Source organism: Anomaloglossus baeobatrachus, chromosome 11 (genome assembly GCF_048569485.1).
Source record: "Anomaloglossus baeobatrachus isolate aAnoBae1 chromosome 11, aAnoBae1.hap1, whole genome shotgun sequence".
Taxonomy (NCBI): domain Eukaryota; kingdom Metazoa; phylum Chordata; class Amphibia; order Anura; family Aromobatidae; genus Anomaloglossus; species Anomaloglossus baeobatrachus.
The window spans coordinates 66,485,235-66,506,776 of record NC_134363.1 but is presented as its reverse complement, the minus strand read 5'-3'; the positions used below and the strand labels follow the sequence as shown (position 1 = coordinate 66,506,776).

Sequence of the window (21,542 nt, the reverse complement as noted above, 5' to 3'; positions counted from 1 at the left end):
TTGTAAGTTACTATGTAGGAATATGGGCATGAAGATCTGCGCAGCCTTGTAAGATTAATGATTTTTCATTGCCCTCTGCTGGCCAAAGAAATAATAGCCACCAGAAGACACATAGCAGCCTAGGAATTGAAAACATGAGGATTGGTTCCCGGGAGGAAGCTTTAGAGAGAGGGACGAGTTCAGAAAGCGAGAAGATAGGAGGAGGTGGAAAGAGCCGGTGGAGGGACCAGAAGAGGAGCAGAAGCGCGAAGCAGAGCAGCAACAAGAGAATGTGCAGACAGAGGGGAAAAGAAAACCTCCCCTGCAGGAGACTGGTGTGGCAGCAGGCAGGTTCCTGAGCTGGCTGGAGCATGTTGAATGCAAGACCCTCCAGGCCCACAAACTGTCCAGCGAGACCTCAGCTACACCGGTCAAGATCCCCGAGACCCCCGCTACACAGGTCATGATCCCCAAGACCACCGCTACGCAGATCAAGACCTCCGGTACGCCAGTCAAGATCCTCAATACCCTCACACCATCCAGTGAGACCCCCACTACGCCAGTCAAGACCCCCGCCATGCCAGTAAGGACCCAGACCCCCGCTATGCTGGTCAAGACCCCCCTCCAAGCTACATGGGAAAGCTGCAGTAGTCGCCAGGCAAGATAGCCAGCCGTGGGTGACCCGTATGCACCGGTTTGCTACCTTCTGCTCAGCCGTGGGGTACTTAATATGGGGATTGTGATGATAGTGGTTTGAGCTTAGCATCCAGTGCAACTCAGTGACTGTAAGCCACAGAGACATAGGGTTAGTGGCTAGGGACTATGGACATAGACCCTGACTGGTCCAGATCCTTTCCCATAGTGGGTAACGTGGGCCACATGTTAGTAGAAGAGATATTACTTCCCTGAAGTCTGGTATACTGAGAGTTTATTGATTGCTGTTGTTGAAAACTAAGAATACTGTATAATTCTTCCCTTGGGATAAGCAAGCCTTGTATTTTCCAAGTTACCCCTGCTGGTGGATTAATAAATTTTGTTGCGTCACCACTGTGCCTTCCTTCTCTGTGTGCTGCATCTAGATCTTGCATTTCTTATAACTACTCGTGAATTCAGTAAAATGTCAGCAAGCTGCATCTGCCATCTTGTTGAATAGTAGAGGACTGACAAAAGGTTAAAATAAAAAACAAATAGCGGGATGAGAGCAGCAGGCGCAGGTGGAGAGGAAAGAGGGGGTGAGAATTTTTTTTTTACAATTTTTACATCTTAAGTTTACTATTCTCTAACGTCTGGTGATTTCAGACATAAACTGAGCTGTAAATTGTAAGCAGTTGCAAGAAAAGGTATAAATTGAGCATATGTAGTAATCTGGATTCCACATACACAGCCTAGGCAATATGGGATTAAAACTTTATGTTGGTGTAATTTAGGGAAGGGATTTGCTTCAACAAATTTTCTCCAAATTATCTAGCAGTATGTCTATAAAAGCCTTTAATTGCCTGAAAAACCTGTGTATAGCTCTCTGAAACCAACTTAAGGTGGCGTCACACACGATGATATATCATGCGATCGCATGAGCGATCGCACCTGCCCCCGTCGTTTGTGCGTCACAGGCAATTTGTTGCTGTTGCAGCAAACATCCTCTTCCTGAAGGGGGTTGGACGTTCGGCGTCACAGCGGCAGCCCAATAGAAGCGGAGGGGCGGAGATGAGCGGGACGTAACATCCCGCCCACCTCCTTCCTTCCTCAGTGCCGGAGGCCTCAGGTAAGCTGCAGGTCGTCGTTCTCGAGGTGTCACACGTAGCGATGTGTGCTGCCTCGGGAACAACGAACAACCTGCGTCCTCTACAATCAACGATATTTTAAAAAGGAACGACGTGTCAACGATGGACGACAAGATGAGTATTTTCCATTGTTAACGGTCGTTCCTTGCTGTCACACGCAACAACGTCGCTAACGATGCCGGATGTGCGTCACGGAATCTGTGACCCCTGCGATATATCGTTAGATCCATCATTGCGTGTGACGGGGCCTTTAGAGTCTATTGAACCTGTTTTGAGCTCTGCATTAGTCTTTTTAATGTCCATGTGACCACAACCTCTCCTAGGCCTCTTTCACACGTCAGTCAAAAACGCACGTCTTTCACTGACATGTTAAATACGCATATAACCCTCCGTGTGCCGTGATTTTGGCACACGTGTGTTCTCTGTGTGCTTTTCGTGATAGCACATGGAGATCAGGTACTTCTATACTCACCTGTCCATGCCACTGCTGTCCCTGGTGCTGATGTCTCTGACTCTGCTGTCTCTGGCCGCTGCTGGCTCACCGCTGCTGTTACTTCCGGGTCATGGTGCAGTGAATATTCATGAGCATAATTAGCCGGCCTGGAAGCAGGAGACAGCAGCAGATGAAGACAGCAGCGCTGGAGAAGATGAGTATAAAATTATTTTATTTTAAAAATACGTGTTTTCACTGGCATTATTTTGTGGTCCGTGTGACATCTGTGATGCCGTAGAAAAACACGATAAGTGAGAAATTACTGATGTGTGCGCAGACCCATTGATTTTAATAGGTTTGTGTATGTCCATGATTCCGTTACATATAAAAACAGCAACATACGTACCAGAATCACTGACGTGTGAAGGAGGCCTTACTATGAGAAAGCATATGGTAAGAGATGGTAACAAACAGCCTATTCAACCACACACAGCAATTTCAGTTTCTTGTTAATTATAATGTTTAAATGGTCCAATAATTAACCACTTTTGGGGCAGATGCATTCCTTACTGTTGTTTAATCACAGGCTCCAGTACATACAGACGTTATGGCACTTTCACACAGTTGAGTGCAACAATTATCCCTTTTGGGGAGTATCAAGAAAATAGCATTTTGAAAAAATGAATAAGTAATAGCTTTTTCTCAAGCGATCCAAAAATTCTACCATTAATTGTGGAGGCAGAATAGGTTTATTTTTTTGTCAACCTGAAGCAGTTATTTCTCAACTCGCATTAATGATTACCCCTTTTTTGGGGTGTGCAGATAATTTGTTAATGACAAAATGATTAGGCAATTACAAAGGCTTTTTCTCAAACCATCCAAAAATGATCCTTTTCTTTTGATACAGGTAAAATATATCTTTGTACCGTGTTAGCCAGTAGAAATAAAAAAATGTTTAAAAGAACTGAAGTCCTCAGTGGTTGATACCTTTTAATGGCTAACTGAAAAGATGGTAATAATAGCAGCTTTCCAGACTACGCAGGTCTCTTCATCAGGCATGGTATAACACAAAATCTGAAGAGTCACATATTTATACACAACATATATGTATATGATATTATATGTATATTATATTATATTGTGTATAAATATGTGACTCTTCAGATTTTGTGTTATACTGAGCCTGATGAAGAGACCTGCGTAGTCTGGAAAGCTTGTTATTATTATCATCTTTTCAGTTAGCCATTAAAAGGCATCAACCACTGAGGACTTCAGTTCTTTTAAACAATTTTTTACCTTTTCTTTTGGAAATGAAATAGGACTATTTGCTTTCACAGTGAAGAAGCTATTGATTATTGTCTCCAAGCCTTTGCAAAAATTGGCCCTATTTTGAAAGCTGTTTTCTGTTTGTGCACCCTCAAGACAGTAAATTTGGCAATGCAGTGGCTGGGCTGCAGCAGCATAAGCAAGGTAGTTAGATGCAGTGTCATCCCTCCTGTGGAGAGATGAGTGTTCGCCACAGGAGAATGCAGTGTGCGTGCCCACGATCAGGATTTTGGGTGCTGCTAAGTTTCATTGTGTTCTCCTCGCTGAGAAAACTTGCACCTCCACAAGCATCAATTGACATGCTGCAGCTCGGAAGCCATGCCGCATGTCTGTTTGCGAAAAAACAAAGCACAGTGGGTATGGGATTTCTATAAATCCCATGCACTGTGCTTACAATGTACAATGCAGCGTTTTGGACACAGCGAAAACACTCTGCATCCAAAACGATGCAAACACTGATCGTGGACACGCACCTGTGGCGCCCCTGCAGCTCCAGTCACCACAGAGTATTGCACCTCGATTAGGGTGCGGTAATTACCTCGGGTAAGGAGGGGGTTAATCACCGGTGTTCCACATTCACACTTACATACAGCTTAGGAGCCAGATCACTGAGAAGCTGTGCTAGGGTAGGCAGCGGAGTTGGCCAGCACGAAGCAGAGACTTTCCCAGTCACTAGGACAGACACCTGGGGGACGGGTTCCACTTGGGGTAGAAGAAAGAGCAACTCACACAATCTTCAGTCAGTGTTTCCGGGACATCAGTTCTGGCAACACGACACCACCACCTTCTCTTCATCTTTTTCTTTCACGGGGTCTGCGGCTTGGAGCAGAACGCTCAGCCCGGGTTCCCCACTACTGGAGTGGCAACCCTTACAAAGAATATTTTTCAAACACCGATGGCTTCTTCTAACTTTTCCGAAGTGGACGGCACTCATCACAGCGGTGACCAGTGCTACTGCGGCAGCGAAAGGGCTTCTTAAAGAACTGTGAGTAAAGACACTTGGAACCGCAGAAGCCAACTTGGACTCTTATTACCGGCATCGGCGCCACCATCCAACATCACTACTACTCCCCTCTTCATCCTCCCCGGGGCCCGCTCCACAGGTGGGGAGCGACACCATTATGGTTGCTATTCCATCCGCCTCGGAGGACAGCGACAGCAGCGGCTAATTCCCTGGCCATGTACCACAGGTGGCGTCACGACAAATTTTCGCCTCTTATGCCCTTTTATTGGTGTACACCTTGGTGCATGAAACCGGGCAGGCCACTGCGACATCCCAGACCCTCCGCACCAACCCGGTGATGAGTAAAACAGGTTTGAGACCCGACCTGGACCCTCTGCCCCCTGGGTGCTACACACCACTAGAAAGGGAATTTAGAAAGGTACACACAGACTGACAGGTTCCCTTTAAATGTATCTTTTATATTGGAAATACCACTTAAAGGCTTGTCCTTCTTAGTGTTGCAGTTTCCACATGTTGTTGCAATTTGTCTCATTCTATTGCATTCAATATTCATCTTTGTTTTGTTTGAAGGGTTTTGGTTATCCAATCTTTTAGAATCATTTTACTGGCACAGTATAATAAGTTTATAGTCAGAATTTTTTTTAACTCATGTAGATACCCCATAGCTATCCCCACTCCGAAAATAAAAACTCTAGTAGTATCCAATAGTGTTCAAAAGGAGCCACAGCCACACCATAATTTACCAGAAAATTATGTAGCAATATAGAAAAAGCATAATGATCATAATGACTGGATGGGGACTAGGACAAGTCGTTAAACATAGGTACAAACAAGAGAAATTACGACCAAAGTCCAAGGTACAAAAAGTGACAAAACTTTATTTGGTGGATAGGTGCAGAGCGGCACAAACCAAGTGTGGACATAGGCAACTGATCAGTAAATATTAGGGATCTTACCCAACTGCTGACAGATCATTGACAATCCATACATGTGATATACACTAACATGTGAAACATAGTTTATATATATGTATGATCGAGAGGTCAGCAGTCCTCCAGGAAGGACAGAAAAACTCCTAAGCATCAATGTACTGGGGTCCCAATCTACACAAATTACCTCCTGTGAGGATCATGGCAACCATATGTGATGCATATTAAATATTGGCATTATAAAAGGTTGCACAATGTGTAAGGTGCAGGTGTGAGAAAGGGACGAAGGCTTCATCGCCGAAACGGCCGTCGGGTTGTACATAGGCTCTGCTTGATCACTGCATCTCTCCAGGTAATAATGACAATTTGAATTGGTTTTGTCTCTTCTGGCGTTTGGGGCGCCAGGGTCCCTTTCTCACCCCTGCACCTTACACATTGTGCAACCTTTTTATAATGCCAATATTTAATATGCATCACATATGGTTGCCATGATCCTCACAGGAGGTAATTTGTGTAGATTGGGACCCCAGTACATTGATGCTTAGGAGTTTTTCTGTCCTTCCTGGAGGACTGCTGACCTCTCGATCATACATATATATAAACTATGTTTCACATGTTATTGTATATCACATGTATGGATTGTCAGTGATCTGTCAGCAGTTGGGTAAGATCCCTAATATTTAGTGATCACCTGCCTATGTCCACACTTGGTTTGTGCCGCTCTGCACCTAGTATCCAATAGTGGTAGATGCTGGAGAGATAAAACGGTGCAATATAGGGTCTAATCCCCGTGGAATGAGATAGAAAGTACAAAAAATTGCTCACCTGGGGTAGCTGTGTAAGTCACAACTACTATGTAAGGTATATAGTTGTGTGTTGGCTGCTGCAGACCCCGTGCAATCTCAAAATGGATAAAGCACAAGAAGAATTGGTTAAATTTGCTCTGCCTTGTCCAGTAAAGAAAAATCCAGGAGCGATCAGCATTGTGATTTTATTGTTCTACACGTTTCAGAGTTTTGCTCCTTCTTCAGGACAAAAAGGAAGCACATCAGTGATTTTTGTGTGACGCCCTGGACCAGCCAGGTAGTCACAGATAGGCCCTTGCACAAACATCAGTCCCCTAAAAAAGTAATAGCAGCCAACCTAAAAACCCTGAGTCACCCCTCTCAGGCTTTGATGTTCACACCCAGGGGAGGAGCCAAGTGGTTGGCACGCCCACTGCGGAGTTCGGATAGCCTCAGGCGGGAAAAGGAAGTGGATGAAGTTAGGGAGGAGAGGAGAGTAGTCGAGAAGGAGAAAACGTCTGTCGGGGATCTGGGTCATAGCCCGGATACCCTGTGGCCAGGAGGCAGAAAGTGGTTGCCGCCTGCAGGAGCCGGGAAAACGGCTGGTGGAACCGTAAGGGACCGGGACAGGGTAGTGGCCCACCAGTACCGAACCGGGGAACCAACTGGAAACCGGAGCACCTGGAGGGGTACTCAGACCCAGAACAAGGCCCAGAAACCACTGGAAAGAGTCAAATTCACTGATTGGGGTCTGGACCTTAGGTTTTTTCCCACCCAAGACGCGACTGAAAACAACAGCCCAACGAGGGGGATAGAAAACCACCACTCAGGCAAAGATATCCCCGGGCCAGCGTCTGCGGGCAAATGGGCTCTCCGAACACACACACAAAGCCGGGGAGCGGACTCCCGTCGAGGAAGTGCAGGCAGTCAAAATGTACAAAACGTGGTGCAGGAGAAAGGCGGGGACCACCAAATTGGGTGGGAGACCAGATGTAGCCTGCTGCGGGCACCGACCACCATCTTTTTGGTTTACCAGAGACTCCGGTGTATCTGTCATAGTGAGTACAACAGTGCCCTCGGGCCGCGCACCGCCCCGCATCACGCCAACACGCCCGCACACCCACATCTAATCCCCAACAACTGGGCCCCGGGACCATCAACCCCCCTACTCACGGAGGGGTCAACACCTGGCTGCGCAACATCGTTCCCGAGAGCCTAGTCAACGGCAGCAGTGGTGTCCACACTCACCACGACCCATGGGTGGCGTCACGAACGTAAACCCAAAACCGCGGCTCCGGCCGTGAACCTCCCTACCAAAATCCCTCATGTAGTGCCAGCCTCCCTTCAGAGCGACGGGACCCCAGGGTCCAGAGGCACTCGAGCCACCCACCGACGAGCCCGGATCCAAGCAGCTTGGCTGCGGCCGAGCTCCGGGCGGTGCACATCGACTCTTCTGACGTCACGAACAGGATTGAACCTATCCACCTACCAGTGGAAGTGTGCCTTGAAGTAGAAGTCAGCGGTGACCGTTGAAAGATTGCAGAATATCCGCCATCTTTTGGCGCGAAGATTCCCGCAGAGTCTTCTTCCCCGCAGAAAGAGCGGGAGAGTGAAGCCCCGCCCCCTGGGAACAGAGCGGTGCAGGAAAGCATGCAGCTGAAAAGTGAAACTGTGCAAAAAGAGCACCGAGTGCCGTGAAAAGACCAAGGGGGAGAAGCGGGAAGAGCTGATGTAACCACGGCTGATAAGTGCAGGGACGCCAGAACTCTGTAGAAACCCTTTCCTGGACACCAACGCGGCAGGATGTGTCGGAGTATCCAGGCCCAAGCCCACTTCATGCTGGCGAAGTGGTCATCGGAGATGAAGGGCATGGCTGCAGCCGTCCGGGCGCCCCAAGTGGAGATGATCTCGGAAGAGCGGGTAAGCAGTGACCCACGCTCCTATGTTCCCCAGGAACCGGCCGTCTCGGCTGAGGGACCCGGCCTGCTCCCGTCCACCACACTGTCTCCCTCATCGCCCGTGTCTGCAGTCACCGCCCCGACCGACCCGCTGCTTCAGTTCGTGGCAGCGGAGCCCGTACCACCTACGGGCGAGGACCCAGCTACTGGGCCCTCAGGCCTTACCGTCACCATCGCTCCAGCACCGCCGACAACATCCCATCCGGCCCCAAGCATGGCCGCAACAGAGATGACGATGGCTCCGGCAGTCCACCCGGCCGCAACGGAGGCGATCCTCGACCAGAAGCCAGCACCGCAACTCACATTGACCGCTCCCAGACACCCGGCCTCGGCTGAGGCACAGCGGGGATGTAGCTGCCAAGCGGCAAAGCAGGCCACGTCACAGCGGGTTCCCTCATTGCCGAAGGTGCCGGTCGTAGCCGGCAAGGAGGGACTCCGACTGGGCCCGTCCCCGAAACAGGCTGACCCGGAGCAGGCAGCCAGTGCTCCGTATTGTGAGCGGCAGCGACAGCAGCTGCGCAGGGAGATCATTGCCCGAGAGGGGTGCAAAGCGGATGTGCATGCCCGCATGTATATGGAGAAAGATCACCTGCAGCGAGCTACCATCGGGGTCCAGAGCAGTGTACCATGTGAAGGTGGTACTGGAGGCCCACGGTGGAGAATGGACTGTTGAAAAAAGGTAGCGGCTCCAGCTACCCCGTTCGTTGGCACCCGTTGGGACCCTGTTGAATCCCGTTTGGCCCGTTTTACAATAGACACGGCCGAGGACTTGCAGGCCACCCAAAAACTATTGGGTTTGTAAATAATTCCTGGACCACCCTTCAGGTCCTACAGTCTCCGGAGAGGCTAGTTGGAGGAAGGGCCTGCGGCAGAGGAGGCCTAGGCCCTGTCACCATGGCAACCGGTGACTACCCTCCGGGTCAGGGGTCCCCTGGATGTGGGACATCTGAGAGACTGCTGGGTAAGGAACTTTTTACCTGGCCCGTATGGGCAATACCCGGACCTTGACCCGTTCCTGGACTGGGGAAAAGGGGTGCTGACCTAGTTTTAGAGGCAGCATCAAGGTTTAGGTTTGCTTGGGTGGGCAAGCGGAAGGACCCGGTCCCGTTTCCCGTTAATAAAAATGTTGATTTTATATGTTTGCAACGTTTAAGAATGAACCTCCCGTACGGGATGATTCAACTTAACCAGCTTACTTGAATGTAAAAAGTTTATTATACTTGTAAATGTTTTTCCCGTTTATCTTTTCAGTTCAAAAGCAAACAAAAATAATCCGGTGGTGGTCGGGCAGCCCACGGACGGTCTGCATTAAACCAAGGGGGAATGTGACGACCTGGACTAGCCAGGTAGTCACAGACAGGCCCTTGAACAAACACCAGTCCCCTAAAAAGGTAACAACAGCCAACCTAAAAACCCTGAGTCACCCCTCTCAGGCTTTGACACTCACACCCGAGGGCAGAGCCAGGCGGTTGGCCACGCCCACCGAGGAGTTCGGATAGCCTGAGGTGGGAAAAGCAAGTGGATGAAGTTAGGGAGGAGAGGAAAGTAGTCGAGAAGGAGAAAACGTCTGTTGGGGAACTGGGTCGTAGCCTGGACACCCTGTGGCCAGGAGGCAGACGGTGGTTGCCGCCTCCAGGAGCCGGGAAGACGGCTGGTGGAACCGTAAGGGATCGGGACAGGGTAGTGGCCCGCTGGTACCGAACCGGGGAACCAACTGGAAACTGGAGCACCAGGAAAGGTACTCAGACCCAGAACGAGGCCCAGAAACCACTGGACCAAGTCAAATTCACTGATTGGGGTCTGGACCTTAGGTTCTTTCCCACCCAAGTCCCGACTGAAAACAACAGCCCAACGAGAGCGATAGAAAGCCACCGCTCAGGCAGAAAGATCCCACGGGTCAGCGTCTGCGGGCAAGTGGGCTTTCCCGACACACACACAAAGCCGGGGAGCGGACTCCCATCGAGAAAGCGCAGGCAGTGAAAATGTACAAAACGAGGTGCAGGAGAAAGGCGGGGACCACCAAATCGGGTGGGGGACCAGAGGTAGCCGGCTGCGGGCAACGACCACCATCTTTTTGGTTTACCAGAGACTCCGGTGTATCTGTCATAGTGAGTACAACAGTGCCCTCGGGCCGCGCACCGCCCTGCATCACGCCAACACACCCGCACTCCCACATCCAATCCCCAACAACCGGGCCCCGGGACCATCAACCCCCCTACCCACAGAGTGGTCAACACCTGGCTGTGTAACACCATCCCCGGGAGCCTAGTCAACAGCAGCGGTGGTGTCCACACTCACCACGACCCGTGGGTGGCGTCACGAACTTAAATCCAAAACCGCGGCTCCGGCTGTGAACTTCCCCACCAAAACCCCTCACGTAGCGCCAGCCTCCCTTCAGAGCGACGTGACCCCAGGGTCTGGAGGCGCTCGAGCCACCCACCGACGAGCACGGATCCGAGCGGCTCGGCTGCGGCCGAGCCCCGGGACGGTACTTTTGTCCTGAAGAAGGATCAAGACTCTGAAACGCATAGAACAAAAAAATCACAATACTGATTGTTCCTGGATCCTTCATTACTATATATTGCAGCATGGACTTAACCCCTTCTTCTCTTGCTTTAGCCATTTTAGTAGTATCCAATGGAAGGTCAATACCGTACACATTATCATTAGTATCATTAGTAGTACTAACAACGTCTCTTTAAAGCTGCATTACAATTGGACAATATATTTGTCACCACATATATTTTTTAAATCTGTTATAATAGGGAAAATAAATTTGATTTATGTTATGAATATTAATCTTTGGGTATGAATTCAATTTATTTTCCCTTTAAGATTATTTTATGCTATTACTATCTATTTACTAAATATTATGCATTCCTCTTTTAAAACAGCGCATAAGGGCTATGGATTTCGCAGAGCTGTTTTATTGTAAGCTATGCATTACATAAGCTATGAAGTATTTACCGAGTCATGCACAGGTTCTGTAATACATGAGCTTTGAGACAGTCAAAGCTCGTTCTACAGAAACATCCTCTTTGTGAAGACTTTTGTGGTCTCAGAGCTGATTCATTATACCCATGAAGTTTCTTGAAGTCCTTTCATCCAAACCTCATAAAAAGAAATTTTAATTTGCTTCCGAAAGAAAGGACTCCTATGAATAAACAGTTTGATAATGTTACCATTCCAAGTCAGTTTTACTATTTACAAAACGTGAAGGCAGAATTATTTTGCAGCCTGGAGAACATTACTGCATTACTCCATAAGAATAGCGGGATGACAGATGATTGTCCGGCCCACACTTAATTAAAAAGTAATATTGAAGTAGAAAATGACAGAATACATGTCCTATTTTTCATACGCTAAATAACACAGGCTGATTATAGGCTTGAGTAGCCATTGGGGACTCGATATACTAATTTTTGTCTGAACACTACTGATTGAACTCCCTATTCTCACAACAGTAGGGTTCGTTCCATCCCATTTCCATTACTGAGCAAATTAGCATTGTCTCCTGTGGAAAATTTTAAGGCTTCAAGTGAATCAGTCAGGTCTATGCGCCCAGAACCACCAGCAGTTCTGGGTGCATATTGCTAATTCCTGCCTAACTGTCCCAGCATCTAGTAGCATAGATAAAGAGATCTTTAGAAAAAGTCCTGGCACTTCCGGTCATGCACACTAGACCTCTCTGAAGCCGGGACGTGTACACTCGACTTCATAGTGCGCATGACCAGAAGTGCAGGGACTATGTACCTTCCTTCAAGTTTAGGAAGACATGCTCACATGGGACTTTTTGAACTAATATTGAAGATACCAGAGATGCTGAGGTAAGGATATGCCACTCACACTGCTGCCCATTCTGTCTATATGCTTAAATACTGGAGATATCAGGGATGCTGAGGTAAGAAGACACTGCTCACACAGATGTCCACCCTGTCTATCTGATCAAATAATGGATATAACATAGATGCTGAGATAAGAAGAGGCCACTCACACTGTTGTCTGCCATAACTGTCTTATGTAATTCTGGAGATACCATCAGTGCTGAAGTAAGAAAAGGCTACTCACACAGATGTTCTCCATATCTGTCTTATCTATACTGGTGGTACTAGAGGTGTGGAGGTAATAGGTGGCTGCTCACACTGCTGTCTACCCTGTGTATCTTATCTAATATTAGAGATACCGGAAGCACTGAGGTAAGAAGAGGCTGATCACACTGATATCCACCATGTTTATCTGAACTAATACTTGAGATATCAGAGGTGCTGAGGTAAGAAGATGCTGTTTACACTACTTTCCACCTTATCTATCTGATCTAATACTAGAGATACCCGGAGTGCTGTGATAAGAAGAGGCTGCTCACACTGCTGTCCACCATATCTATCTGATCTAATACTGGAGATACAGGGGTGCTGAGACTAGAAAAATCTGTTCACCTTGCTGTTCACCTTGTCTATCTGATGTAATATTGGAGATACCAAGGAGCTGAGATAAGAAGAGACAACTCTCACTGTTGTCCACCATTAAGGGCATTACACACTATAGGTTATTTCTAAGTCACTACAGTGGTGCTTTCTAATGCAAATTCTCAGAGACTCCTCCTGTCCCAATGTTATTGAACAGATTTATGTCAGTGATAAAGGATGGCTGCCAATTTAATTCTATAGTGATTACTTCCCAAAACAAAAAACAACTGTATAGTTCTAAAAGTCAACGTTGAAGAATACTGTGGGTTGCGCCTGGACAAAAAAAAAACCCAAACTGTTTCTGGTGATGGGATAATTTTATTGATTGTCTATGGAGGAAATCTCTATAGAAATAAAATGGCCGCCATCCTGTTACACTGACAAAAATCTGTCCAAGGATTTTGTACATTACTGTAAAGTCTATCCACCGAACCCGCCCTAAAAAATCAGAGAGGACAGGTCCAGCTGCCACCTGCTTATTTATTGCCCAAAATTTTGGATGTTATGCTCATGGCCTAACTTTACCAGGAGAGATCCCTACCTCTACTGCATCTTACCATTACCATTATTTAAGATGTTATCCCATGAAGCGCTGTACTTTCAGCTTTTTCCATGTGTTCAGTTTTAGACAAAGCGATTGTGATTTGTAGAACATCTACAGAGCTTCTTGTCCTGAAGGAATTGTAGTTGTGAAATCTTAAAGAGGTGGTTCACTACTCAGCATTAGTGGCCACACATTGCTGTAAGCCTCATAGAGGCTTTTTTAAAATACCTTGTTTAGTACATTCTGCCTCTGAGTGTCACTATTGTGGTCCGCTAATCCCCGTCGTGTGACCCCCCCCTTATCACAGCCCAGCATCGCTTCTGCTTTTGGGGGCTCTGCAACAAAGGAGAGAGCGTGCAAGATGCTGTGCTGTGATGAGCGTTGAAATGCCTTCCACAGCCCAGTTACTCAGGGAGAATGGGACCGCTTCGATGATCTTGTGTCAACTGAAAGTTGATGTGACATCACTGGATCTCAGAGGTCATGAAGCCCGGGGGTCATATGATGGGGATGAGCGGACCGCAATAGCTCCGCTTAGAGGCAGTTTTTACTAAACAAGGTATTTGAAAAAAGCCTTCTCTATGAGGCTTACAGCAATGTGTGGCCACCGTGCTGAGTAGAAAACCACCTCTTTAACCTCGTGTTTATTGATTGTCTATGGGACTATTGGAAATAGCCAAGCACTATCCTATGGATAAAGCAAAACCTTCAATTCTGAAAATATTCCTTTAAACATAGTAATACTCATGTGTTTCCTCATGTTCCCTTTATGTAACATTATAATTTATTGGAGGATCAAAAGCATTAGGCACCTTCAATAAACAATAATATGGACATCTGAAAAGGGGACAATATCTGTTCATGGTTTTATAGCTTTTTACCTGTATAAATATTCAAGATATTTGAACAGATTCGAATAAGGCTTGTTGCATTGAATTTTACGCAAGGAAAGCACGTCCATCCATAACGCACATCAATATCACGTCAATACCGCAAGCTGCTTTCAAGCTATTTTTATTCTGCTTATGTCACTAAATGGCTTAAGATGAATTAGAAGAAAAATACAAGGTAGCAAGATAAATATGTTATTTAGATTGTAGTCAAAGTATAAACCTCAACACTGAACTTTCAGCACCAAGAAGAAGTCAGAGAATTATGGAAATATAAATATATTTTGGAAATATATGTGTGTGTTTATATATAAAAGACAAAGTGATAGATAATTTATAATCCACTGAAGTGGATTGTATATATATTGTATATACTACGATTAACATTTGTCGCCAATTGGATTTAGAATTAGATTTTTTCAGATTGCATTTTGTGAATATGATAAGAGCGATCATAAAATAATAATTTCATTAGGATTATATTTACAAGGAATTGTCAACGCTGAATATTTAATCATTTTTTTTAACCTTCCATCTTCAAAGGCTTAATAATGACTATACATTTCTGTTTTACCTGCAGGGCATGTACAGCTGTTGCAGTGGTGAAGATCCAAAGGCTATAGACCAGCAGCTTCCTACATTAAATCATTGTTATCCACCTCAAAGAATTCCAGCACTATCAAATTCCGTACCACCACCCCCACCACCATCTGCTCCTTTACCATGTTCCAACTTTTTGCCCCGAGAAAGACGAATAGTAGAAAGATGGCGTCATGCCAGGAGTCCTAATTGTTATAAAGATATGTATACTCCAACACGCACTGTCCACGATCCCAACAGCAAAGTCGCTGCTCCTCGCCATTCTCATAAGAACGCATTTTCTGATGGCTTTCATAGATACTATGGTCCTATTGAGCCTGAAGGACTTTCAGATCATCTAGTAGAATCAGGGCAAGCTTACAGCAAAGATAAAAAATTATCTCCTTGTCAAATGTCACCACCATCTCAAAGAGAACACTTCCTAGAAAATCCACCCTCTTATTTTGCAATTGTACGAGAAAAGGATGCTCCAGAACCGGCTGGCTGGCAATCGAAAATTTCAAGAGGCCTCTATGAAAATTACCAAGGTGGTAAGGAACGGACTCCAAAATCAGGTGGAGGAGCTCGAGGAAGTCGTACACCTGAAACAGCAGCTAAAAAATTTGACCATTTAGGCAGTAGTTACCAAACAAAGAGTACATGTGAGATGGAATGTGAGGTTTATAGTGGTGGTGGACCAAATCCTAGCACAAACCGCCCAAGCAAGGCCAATGTGGAAGTATGCGATGGTTCACATTATGGTGGTCACACAAGGTTTACATATGAAGATGAGCGAAGTTGTGGGAGAGATTGCCACCATCGCCGGGAAGACATGGACATGGAATCGCAGCCTTTGCTTCACAAAAAGTCCAATCGTTCTCACATGTGCAGGAGCCATTCTCACCCTCTAGTTATGAGCAGCAATCAAAGTAAATATGCTGACCTTTCAGATTCTGATTCTGATGTGTGTGAGAGAGAGCCTCCATGTGTAAAATCAGAAGTGGGTCATAACTGTTGGTACTCACCAAACTATTTCTGCACATACCCATCGAGAGAAAGAGAGCGCACAACATCGTCTGCACCTCGCAAACCTATGAGATATTGGTCAGTAGACAAACTAGGCAAATATCGACAATTAAGCAAGGAGTACCTTCCGAATACATGCCATGGTACTTGTTATTGTAGTAGCTTAGAAATGCTACAGCCTCACTGCCATAAGGAGCCAAGATACTTCAGCTGCTCTGATGAAAAATTAGAGAAAAGAATGGACTGGGATCACCTACGTGGAGGTCACTGTTCTTTTCTCCACCATCATCATCACTCTTGTGACTTAGCTCCCATACATCCTACCTCCCGTAGTTTGGAGGACCTAAGCAGATGCCATTTGAGATGTCATAGACACATCTTTTCACCAGAATGTCAACCTAGGTCAAGTCATAGTGGAACCCTTTATAAAAGAAGGGGATCCGCACACTTCTCTAGTTTGGAGTCCGAGGTATGACCAGAGGAAACCAACCTATTTCAAGGCCACCAATGTTTAGTAATTGGAAATTTGTTCTATATGAGTTGAAACCAAAACTTAATGTAAACTCGGCTACAGTCGTGAAAAACGTTTGTCTTACATGGGCCATATTAGACTACGAGTCTTAATATCCAGATTTACCAAGTAAATACCAAGGATATTTTTCTGTTATACTGTTGCAGCTTTGCATTGACTGGTTAATGTTTTGAGAAGAGCTTACACTTATTACCTACTGGCTGGACCAGCAGAATGACCCATTTGTAATCAAGTCATTGAAGGCAAAGGATGGGAGGTTCAACCTATAGAGGTCATGTCAGAGGTTCCAATATTTAACGTCTACAATCTGGTTATTTGGTGTTATGGGGACATTGATTTGGTTCGTAGAAGTGTAAGAGGTGGAGAAAAATTGAGAAGTCGATAAATGGACATCATTTTATTAGACTCTCCTCTTCTGCTTTTACATTTGAGGAAATGTTAAGGGCTTATTTAGACATTTGTAACACTTTTAAGCACACTGCAATAGATACATAATTAATTGTGATTAGGTAACATTAGTATACTTAAATAATTATTTAGCTATAGTATTCCTAGATAAACTTTCTTTTTTTCCACTGTTATTACTCAGCCAAAACAACGAAAGCCTTTGGCTGCAATGTGCTTCTTAGCTTCAGAACAGAATTTTTAATGTAAAATATCAACTATATCTAATAATACCTATTAGTTGTAAGGATTTTTTAAATATTTTTTTTTATTTTTGGAGACAAAACTGTGATATATACATATATATATATATATAGATATATAAAATGAAAAAAAAAATCCTTTTTTACTACATCTATGTTGTTGAAGTACATACGATTTATTTGGACATCTTGTGATGGGTTTGTGTTCATGAGGTGGTGACGGTTATGGTGTTTAAGAGTTGAGTCCGGTTCCCGATGCATATCTTTTTCTGCCACAGTACATTTTTACTAGATACAAAAATAAACATGGTGGCCTAATCTTATGGCAATGAGCCATTGGCCTTTTCAGGTAAATTCTTACATTGTGTGTTTTGATTGTAGCATTCATTTTAGTTCTCTTGCTGATCTACTATAATACCCAAGGATGGTGCAACTGCTGGAATATTGAATCTGCCTACCCCTGCACTAAAATTGTACAACCGAGCCTGCGCAATGCATAGCTCTTGCACATATTTTGTAAAAACCTATCATGTACATTTTCTGCATGTATCAGTGTTATACATGAAATTTGCGATTCGTCACTGGTTATTTAAAAATACAGTGGATAAGCATACATGATTTAAGCATACGTGTGCATTTTCCAGGTCACTATATGTACGACTACCACAGCTAGTGAATGAATGCTCTTGGTCATTTTGCACCAAGCAAATAACGATATGCTGCTGTTTGGCTCTATATGTATATACTCTTTAACTACCCTTCTTTAGCACTGTGACCCCTAAGTGCCACAAAATGCTAATCAGATGTCATTTCTGGAACATAGTTATGGACAAGCCACATTATGCTCAGCAGATGTCAGGTCATGGGAAGAGCTATTGGAATATTCGGATTCATTTTACAAGTAGCGAGCATTGTAATATTATCATCTCTTATGAACTTTTAAAAATTATGTCCATGTTTGAGTGTCCAAGAATTATAACATTTTTTCAGAAGTATAGTGAAAGCTATAGTAGTTTGGGATTGGAGAGAGCAAATTTAAATTGCATTATATTTCAGAAGGACCTGTCACCAGGTCAGAAGTGGCCAGTTTATGCTCTTATTATATTGTCACTGCTAAACTGAGGGTTTTTTTTATTTTATTTAAATCAGCCAGATGGTTCCATAGATATGAGTCTTTTTATTAATTACTAATTCTTATAGTCTTTTTTAAGGGGTGTGGCACACAAGATCCTCGGGGGCGTGTCTTTATGCTCTTCTGCATTATTATCCTATGAACAACACCCTCTTATAAAAAACATAAAAAAGGACCAAATAAAAAGGCCAATATCTCTGCAATTGTATGGCAAATTAAAAAAATAAAAACCATAATGATCCATTTTTTTAAAAAAATCTGCCATATGCTTCCAAAAATAGGTGCCTTTTTATTTACTGCTAATTCTTACGGTCAGTACTAAGAGATGTGAATCACAGGATCCTCGGTGGCATGTCTTTAGGCTATTCTCTATTATTACCCTATGAACAATGCACTCTTGTAAAGACCATAAAAAATAGGACCAAATAAAAAGGCTCATATCTCTGGAAACGTATGATGAATTAAAAAAAAAACACAGAATGATCCAGGGAACAGAAGGAATTAAATAAAAGCCAACACTAGCCACTTTTGGCTGAGTGACAAATGCTTTTTAAAGTTTAATGTGTCTTATGGTGAAGTAATAAGATAGTTAAATCACTTTTAACCTATTTTTTAGCTTCAGTTCATGGTTTAAACGGGTTTTCTACTACTTTTACATTGATGGCCTATCCTTAAGATAGGTAATCAATTTCTGATAGGCTGGGGTTCGATAAATGCACAGTTCCGGAGCTGCCCCGTCTCCTGATAGTGGCCACCTCCTATTGATTAGAATGAACGGTTGATGTGCAGCACCCAGCCATGGTCACTATGAGAAGACAGAGCAGCTGTGGAACTGAACATTTCCGACTGCCTGCTACCAGCACCGGGACCGAGATCAGCTGATCATCAGGGGTGCAGATTGTCAGACCCCGGCCGATCAGACATTGATGACCTATGTTAATGATAGGCCATCAATGTAATAGTAGTGGACAACCTCTTTAATATTGAATGTCTTGTTCACAATAGAGCTTTTATGGTGACACACAGAATCCTTACAGCTTTATACTATGATGTCGTAGACCCTCCATATACAGCCAAATGGTGCCTGTGTTCATTTTCATTTGACAAAGTTATATTTCTTGTTGTGTTGGAATCAATATAATGCTCGTAAACAAAACAATTCTGTCTACAGCTACATGAAATTGGAGTCCCTTGATGGTACAATATGGCCCTACAGTTCTATGAGTCCTTTGATATTTCCAATGGTTTCCTACAAATCAGAGCTTGTGCTAAGCCATAACACATCTTTTTGCATGAGCCATTAGGGGCCAAATCTAGGAGTTGATCCAATCCGATGGAGATATGTTCAGATTGGGCTCTCTATATATGATTAGTTTCCCATTGTTTTTATAAAAAAACAAACTGGTAATTCTTTTTTAAGGAAAACTGGTTAGCAGCCAAAATGGCCAGTTCTATTTCATTCTTTGCATTGCCCAGAAACACTTAGCATATTACAATTAATTTAAATATTATATCTTTAAATCAGATCAAAATTAAAATATTGTTTCTGCAACTTTTGTCATGTCATGGGACATCATAGTATTTAATTTGACCAGTTTCTGCAGAAATCTATATGGACACTAATATCACTTTTTGTTATTACTAGTACTTATTTTTCATTCTTACTGGACCAATCCGGGGATCGTTTTTAGTTGTATTTGCAAATTGTAATGTATATTAACCCTAGAACGCATACCTGGGGCCTCGCAGTCCTACTAGATTACTTGTTTTCTACTGTAGATTTCTATGGTTGCGCATTCTAGGGTTAAGAAACTGTGCTACCGGTCACCATCTTCTGCCTTTTCCACTGTCAATCCAGTTTGTGTCCTGCTGAATCACAGTGTCTTTGATGTGCAGCGTAGATTACTTTTACATTGTAAGTTGGAGATTTACTCTAGAAACATTCTAAAAATTAAAAAAGTGACCTCTGCTACACAGCAGACGTTTGCTCAAGAAGATACATATGTGGTCAGGTAACGTGTCATGTGGTGTTCAGGTCAAGACTCAATACATTTCATGGTAGCATCAGGATCTGTTCACATTGCAGAGATTGACAGGCAATTTGATGTCTCCTAGTTGTTCAGCCAGAACTGGGTGTCGGCTGTTTCACGTGCTCTGTTCCTACAGGAGTTAATTCCTGCTGACATGGGGAACTCTGCTAGGAGCTAAGGTTGCTTATTACCAATCACAGTTGTCTCCTTCCTATATAAGATTCTAGACCTTACTATACAGAGCCGTTTATTATGTCATGGGGTATGAAATGACAGAACAGGGGCTCCTAGGCTGGCCCTTGTCCGTATCATTTCTGTGGAATTTTGTTATTGTATTTCTGGTCCGCCCCAAGGGTGGGGGAGAGAGGGAGTAAGATTAGGGCTCGAAAATGAGTCAGGGTCACGCTGGGGGCTCAGACCTTGCTACCATCAAGCCTACCTCTGAGATAAGGAACAGAACAGGGTCTCAAGTCTGAGAGCCAGCCTAGGAGACCCTGTTCTGTCATTACATACCCCGTGGCATGACGTTGAAGCAAACTGGTGCAGTACTTGAAACTGCAGAAGATGGTGATCGGTATTCCAATACACTCTCTGCATATTCATTACTACTAGGTAATAGAGGGGAAAGTTTAAAAAAACAACTGAATTCTCCTTTAATACAATATTTTCACAATAACTTATTTTGTATATGTAGCTTACACTTTCTAGAGAAAGTCCTCAATGGATTTTTCTCCCAGCTGCTGTGCACACCGTGAAAGGGTAAAAGTCAAAACTGTTCTATAAGTAGTTATGAGCAGTGACCCCACGGCCCCGTTCATATAATCCTACCCTGACTTAAAGATTTGTGCCAGTTGTCTATAATCTTCCCTTTCCTATTGTCAGTAGAAAAGCTGCTTATCTTGGTTCTAGCAGCCTAGTTGCCATGCTACTCTGCCATTCAGTTTCCTGTGTTATAGAAATAAGGCTTAAAGGGGTTGCATTTATCACAAAAAATATATTGTTCAAAGCTCAATAGAGCGTGTAGAATAGAAGTGTATTTGCAATCTACATGCATTAAAAATATTGTGCAATTTTATAAATATATCATATTTTTATCTAGTACTGCCCTAGGCCATTTCATTGTAGCTAGAGTAGAGGTCAACCTGCAGTGGTCAACTGACATGGTCATGGTTTTCTACTCTGCTCCTGCTCATAGTTTGTAGTGATCAGACAGTGAAAAGATCAATATTATATGGTCATGAGAGCAATAGTGCATGTAATTAGATGTTACAAGTAGGGATGAGAAAAGGAAAGAAGGAAAAAAAAGAAAGAAAGAAGGAAAGAAAAATGGAAAAAATAAGGAAAGAAAGAAGGAACCAAGGAAAGAAAGAAGAAACCAAGAAAGAAAGAAGGAAATAAAAAAGGAAAAAAGAGGGAAAGAATGAACGAAAAAATAATGAAAGAAAGAAGAAACTAAAAGAGAAAGAAGGCAATAAAGAAGGGAAGAAAGAAGGAACCAAGAAAAACAAGATGAAAACAAGTAAATAAAGAAGGAAACAAGG

The 21,542-nt window shown here is 44.1% G+C and overlaps 1 protein-coding gene across 4 annotated transcripts in view; it reads left to right on the top strand.

The window, feature by feature from the left end:
- Window positions 1-21,272, top strand: part of GRIN2D (glutamate ionotropic receptor NMDA type subunit 2D) — a 1,213,579-nt gene extending 1,192,307 nt beyond the window's left edge. For 3 of the 4 annotated variants that reach the window (XM_075328780.1, XM_075328779.1, XM_075328778.1), the window contains one exon: window positions 14,636-21,272. In XM_075328780.1, the coding sequence (XP_075184895.1) occupies window positions 14,636-16,135 (1,500 nt within the window). In that variant the 3' untranslated portion in view covers window positions 16,136-21,272. The remainder of the gene's footprint in view (window positions 1-14,635) is intronic. The other variant, XM_075328781.1, reaches the window with a different exon arrangement.
- Window positions 21,273-21,542: the final 270 nt, after the last annotated feature.